The 6,377-nt window shown below is 40.0% G+C and overlaps 1 protein-coding gene across 2 annotated transcripts; it reads right to left on the reverse strand.

Annotated features, from left to right (window-relative positions):
- Positions 1-310: 310 nt before the first annotated feature.
- Positions 311-6,140, reverse strand: metap1d (methionyl aminopeptidase type 1D (mitochondrial)). 2 transcript variants are annotated; one of them, XM_046063381.1, is made up of 10 exons: positions 5,956-6,140; positions 4,792-4,952; positions 3,957-4,106; positions 3,723-3,871; positions 2,514-2,556; positions 2,214-2,377; positions 2,024-2,121; positions 1,864-1,911; positions 1,700-1,778; positions 311-1,170 (listed from the first exon to the last, which is right to left on the reverse strand). In XM_046063381.1, the coding sequence occupies exons 1-10, from the start codon at positions 5,993-5,995 to the stop codon at positions 1,086-1,088; spliced, it is 1,017 nt and encodes a 338-aa protein (XP_045919337.1). In that variant the 5' UTR covers positions 5,996-6,140; the 3' UTR covers positions 311-1,085. The 2 variants fall into 2 exon arrangements, with proteins under 2 accessions (XP_045919337.1, XP_045919338.1); XM_046063382.1 differs by lacking the exon at positions 5,956-6,140 and adding an exon at positions 5,413-5,437.
- Positions 6,141-6,377: the final 237 nt, after the last annotated feature.

Here is a 6,377-nt window from a genome sequence, read left to right on the forward strand (position 1 = left end):
TCTTCTTGTGTTATTTTTCCTCTGAAGCATCTTCATTTCACCATTCTGTCCTCAGTTACAGTCACATTAAGAAGTATCATTACAAAAACATCAGATTTACATTATCCACACAGCATTGTGTACAATCTTGGGAGCACGTGTAGAAGCTTTTAACCATTCACACACACTATAAACCAACTTCTACGTAAATGAACAAACAAGTAATTTGTGCTCTGATGACGGTGAGAAATGTCAAAGATACCGTGCCGTGAGTGTCACTGTAAGAAGCTTAAGAACAAAAGTTGAGAGTTAAGGTAAAGAGAGAAAAGGCTGTATGTGATATTTGACCTTTATTAAGTTCACCTGTAGACAAAAGATAAAGAGGAATTGGAAATTGGAATTTCCAACCCCATAGCAGATTTTTTGTCCTCAAGTTTGTGCGCATGTTTTCTTCTGAGACAATGATGAAGTGAGACAAATACTACCCAACAAATAACTTTTAAATAGTTAAATTAATACATATAATGTGACATTTTGCGATTTTATTAAATAACCGGAACATTTTACAGTGTTTGGTTGGTAGCAAGTCTTGAACCCTGGCTCAGGCCCTGCTTGTGTTCCTCCAGTTTATAGGTTGACAGTTACAAGTCTTGTCACAAATCACATTTGACTGTCATGGGCCCCATTGAAGCAACCGTCATAAATGATTTTCCTTTGAGTGATGGCTAAAAAACTCTAAACTGGTTAGCAGCTGATGGGCTAACAAAAGTATTTGGACATAATTGGGATCTCTTAATATAAAGACTCAGACATGCATAAATCTCAGATTTAGTAATAAGATGCACTGGCAGCCACTTTTCCTCTATGTCAAGGGTGAAAAAAACTCTTTGTCAGACTGAATAAACTATGTGTAATCTTAACTTAATAATAAAAAGTAAAATAAGAAAATGTATGTAATTTCTTTTTATACACTTTACAGGTACAAACGTTCCACTTGTTTAAAATATGTGTCAGTGAAACTTTTGTTATTACAAAAGGTAGTTTAGATCCTGGTTGAGGTGAAGAGATCTTGAACAGTCATTGCAGGAGTCAGCAGGTCTTTCAGGTCACAGATTGCCCTCTTCTGGCAGTTTGGTGAGAATATCCACTCCGTCTGATGTGATGACCACTGTGTGTTCAAACTGAGCCGACCTGAATGAATGTGAATTTTAAAAAACACAATGCATTTAAGATTTTAAAGGAATAGTTTAACATTTGGCCAAATGTTTATTGGTTTAGCATAGTATAAAGAACGGAAGCAGGGAGAAACAACTAGCCTGGCTCTCTTCAAAACCTTTTAAGTAGGCCTGCCAGCACATCTAAAAGGTCACTAATTAACCTGTTGTATCTCATTTGGTTTTATGGGCTTTTACATTACATTTATTCATTTAGTTGACACTTTTATCCAAAGCGACTTACATTTGCTATGCATGTCAGAAGTCGCACACCTCTGGAGCAACGATGGGTTAAGTGTCTTGCTCAGGGACATAATCAAACCCGGGTCTCTCACACCAAAGGCATGTGTCTTATCCATTGCGCCATCACCACCCTCACCATTTTTACAAGCTCTAATGATGCCAGCTGGGAAACCATTTTGTCGGGGAAAACATGTTTTGCTAAAATAACAGGTACAACAGCTACAAACACACAGCCAAGATATTGTTGGTTGTCCATCACATACCTTTTATTGTCTACGGACACTGCTGTCCACTTGTCCTTCAGGATCCTAAAGTCTGGAGACCCCTCCATCAGTATGGGCTCTACAAATGAATAGACAATATCATGACCACGCGCATACACAGTGGCATCAAAATGTGCACACAAAGACAGTGAAAGGTAACTCGCCTATTGTGAAAGCCATCCCTTCATCCATCGTCATGTCATTGTCATTAGCTGAAAATGAAGAGAACTTTCATCAATAAAAAGACCCCAACATGGGCATGGTTTCCATATTATCTTTTATTTTCCCATTTCAGCCAAATCCTCTGACCAAAAACAAACTCACCATGGTGCCAGATTTCAGGATGGCAATGAAAGTAGGAGCCTATTCCATGTCCAATGAAATAAGGACACACTTGGAAGCCACTGGCATTTGCTATTTCACTGCAAATAGTACAAAAAAATATTATGAATATGGTTATATGGTATTTGTTTATTTTACGTGTATATTCATTGTGTATACTGTGTGTGTGTACCTGATAGTGTTTCCTATAACACAGAGCTGTGCACCCGGCTTGCAGGTAGCGATGGCCTCGTCTCGGCAACGTCTGGCAGTTTCCACCAATAGCCTCCCAACCTCATCTACCTCGCCAATGAAGAAGGTTTCTGAGGTGTCACCATGGTATCCATCCAAGTACACCTGTCATTAATAGGTAATAGGTAAGTCGGTGATGGTAGCAGTGTTGTTCTGACTGATCATGTTTGCTGTAATGTCTTGGAGTTTGCTTGTGTGTGTGTGTGTGTGTGTGTGTGTGTCTGTTAAGGCATCAACTTACAGTGACATCAATGTTGATGATATCTCCATCTTGAAGTTGCCGACTGCAGGACAGAGGCATTTAAAGAATGAATGGTGCATACAGAGAATCCCTTTCCTTTAATAATGAACAATAGTGGACATCACCGTAATAGGTTAATCTTTATAAGGACAAAATGCCAAACATCTCAACTAAGTTCATCATCCAAAATGTATTTAGTCCAAGATTTAAAGACTTAAGTTACTGATACTGAGAGTTACTGGTTTATTAGATAGGATAATAAGATGCGTTTTACTTTTGAGATAAAACAAGATTCTCTTTTCTGCTTATTTTCCCCATTGGTAGAATCTAATTTTGGAAGGAAACAAATGTAAAGAGAAAAAAAATACATGTTACATTGAATATTTTAACTTTTTTTATGAGTCTAAATTAGGAGTGACTTTGATAATGATTGGCCAGCTGACCATTTTAAAATGCATGCAGTTCCTATTGTAAACCCCAGGTGTCACTATAGTATGTAAAGTGGCACTCTTTCAATGGCAAAGAGGCTTTATCTGCCACAGACAGTAGACATCAAGAAAGAGCAAAATGTGGACAGTAAATGCAGGCTTTCCAGACACGGTGGTAAAATTATTATTTTTGAATCTGGAAGAGAGGCCGTGAAATTAAACTGTATTATACTTTGAATTTTTGAGATGCAAATCAGTGATGGCAATGCTGTACACTTCCCGACTCTGCAGGAAATTATCTTCAGTTTCCCAAATGCCAACATTTCTGTGAAATTGGGGGATATGCGACAATGCTCACATCACTTATTTTAGCCAGCACTTTCAAGATTTTGCTGCCACTGAGAGGGACATTAACCTGTCCTCAAAACACTTCTGTTGATGTGGAAAAAGTTATGAAGGACATGCAGTTGTAGCTTATTCAAATGCAATGTGATGATACTTCCCAAAGTCGCAACCAGCAGCTCCCACTGTTAAGAGTCCTGCAGGGGTTTGGAAAAGTCCAGCATTTCCAGGATGAGACGCCATGCCTAAAGGATGCTCTGTTTATTTGGCTCCGACTACATACATATGTGAGCAAACATTTTCTCCAATGATACTGAACAAGAGCAGACTGAGGTCCTGACAGCAATTCTTCAGTCCAAAGCTTTCTAGCATCACTGTTCCCATTAGGAGAGTTATTCTCTAAATCCAAATGTTGTAAGTGAATGTCCTGCACATTTACCTGTCAGGTATGCCATGACAAACCACGTTGTTCACAGATGTACAGACTGACTTGGGGAAACCCCCGTATCTGAGAGGGGATGGGTAGGCGTTGTGCTTGATTGTCTCCTGGTGTACGAGGAAGTCTATTTCATCTGTTGTCATGCCAACCTGGAAGACACAGGTAATAATTGTTAATGTTGTTTTTGTTATTTCTAGTGAACACAAACATTGCTTGTAGTGATCAGGTGCTTACCCTCAGACTGCGTCCAGCGAGTAGCAGTACATGTCTGGCTAGCTGACATGCTCTTGCAAGGCCTTCTATCTGCTCTTGGTTTTTGATCTCTACGTAGTCTGGCCATTCTGGAACCAGACTACTGCCTACATAGTCAGGTCGCACAATGTGCTACAGTCAGGGAGGAGAGGAAAGACAGGATACGAAAGGAGGGTCATATTGCAATCCCAAGGTCCCATATAAAAACACTAATTATTTAGGGACAGAAACCAAAGTACAATATAAAATTATATTTAGTAGGAGCTGAATTGCCTGAAGAATTGAGTCAACAATGCTTTAAAGTTTTCCTTCAACAATAATACTATTCTAATGGGACAGATTTAATTTTAGTCATTTTCCCCTTATTGGAAAGTACTAGAAATCCATGTCCTCTGAAAATACTAATCCTGTCTGAATGGCCATATAAGTTAAGATGTCAGTCGTACTCTTTTGCAACCTCTACACCTTCTGCATCTGTACTCAGGCTGTTACTGGAGACATGTTTGACAGCCTAATCACCCCGGCATGGAAGTCAGCATGGACCCTTGTCAAAGGAAGAAAATGTAAACAAGTACCAACACAACAACACCCTTAGTTTGGTTCCAGCAACACCTTTGTTGCTTGAAGTAATTTCATTTGGCTGTCATTATAAGCAGGCTTCTATCATTAGAGGGCTCCACAAAGTTCAACTGACACAGTATTAATTTCAAGGAAGTAAGAAAAACAAAAGGTCAAACTTCAGATTACAGGTCTTCTGGCCTATCCAATCAGAATACTGCTTAGGACTGTGGCATTGTGGGAACAGGTGGTACTGTACCTGGGGTACTGCATAGGCAGGCTTAACAGTAGCTGGTCGAACCACATCGTGAGAACTTCTCCACTTCCTCCAGAAGAAGCGCTGATGTTGCTGACACAGTAGGGCTGTGGGGGGACCACAGCTTCTCAGAAAACAAACCCGCCGCAGGAAACCTCCCAGTCCTGGCCAAATGGAAAGCAACTCAATAAAGAAGTGAGCGCTCTATCTGACAGAACAGCAGAAATTTCTAATGCTTAGACTGTCTAGCCCCCCGGAGCAGTTTGTACAATATATTTATATTGTGCTGCTACACAAAACTTGCACAGATGACTAATGCTGGTGTTTACCGTTTCACACAGCAGCTTAGTCCCCCCCCCCCCCCACATTGTCCCTTCACTGTGCAGCCAGAACAAGGGCCAAAAAAACAGAACCAAAGCTTTGCAACATTCATTAAACATTAGTTTTGCTATGTACTGTATGTTAATAAATAAGAGTGTTTACACAATTTGTTTCCAATGTCTAGCAAAGTAAAGACTAAGACGTTAAACAGGCACCTTTGGGATGACTTAAACAAATAGTATATCTGACATAAATTGAACGATAGCAAACAAACACTTCTATTACTATAAGGCAAAGACATACGATGATACATCGTGAGACCGGATGGATTAACGTTACCAACTGGGCAAACGTTAAGGTAATTAGATTAATTACAAATTTGGTAGAACCTAGTTTTAAGACCACAATTATTTAGTGTGCTTGATGAAATCAAGTGGCCTCTTTATTAAGTGCACCTATACAATCTAATGCAAGTCAATACGACTTTTCTGCCATAAAGTTGGATGATGTTCAATTTATGTTGTTGTTTGAATAAGTTCGCTACACCTAGCAAGCGAACATCTGTTGTCAAATTGTCAAAAACACCGCCCCTTTACTTACAAAATAATGTTGACATTCAATTCAATTTTATTTATATAGCGCCAAATCACAACAACAGTTATCTCACAGCGCTTTTCATAAAAGAGCAGGTCTAGACCGTATTCTGATGTTATTTACAGAAACCCAACATGTGTTAATGTATTTGTAAAATAAGTAGTTTTAACGTTGCATGGGGACAGAAGTGGCCCCCGCAGCCGCTAATGCTAGCTGTCTGTATGAGTGGGGACAGTGTTTTTAGCTCAGTACCTGATCTTGTAGCAAGCCGTGCAGAACGGTGCGCCGCCATGGATTTTTTTTTGGTGGTCACGTGGTGCTGGAGTCACGTGACTACTACGCGCATACGCATGCTCACCTTTTTATATACAGTCTATGATGCTCACGCGCGGCCCGGTTTTCTTCTCTGAGCTGCAGTTTATAAACTCAGTTGACCGTTGTCGGTTATCAAACACAATAACCAGTTGCATTTCACTCCAGCATTGGTAAAGCAAAACGTCTGGAAAGAGAGAGACTCACTGCAAGCAAGCACAAACATTCAAAGAGCTGTTTGCACTAGAACCTCAAGCCAGGCCAGCATTTATTTTTTACCAAATCCTGTATCACAACTTGCCTCAATCAAAGCCAAGACAGAGGACGTGCACAGCATGTGGCTCCACAGTGGAGTCTGGAAT

The sequence above is a fragment of the Micropterus dolomieu genome, linkage group LG11 (assembly GCF_021292245.1).
Source record: "Micropterus dolomieu isolate WLL.071019.BEF.003 ecotype Adirondacks linkage group LG11, ASM2129224v1, whole genome shotgun sequence".
Classification (NCBI taxonomy): domain Eukaryota; kingdom Metazoa; phylum Chordata; class Actinopteri; order Centrarchiformes; family Centrarchidae; genus Micropterus; species Micropterus dolomieu.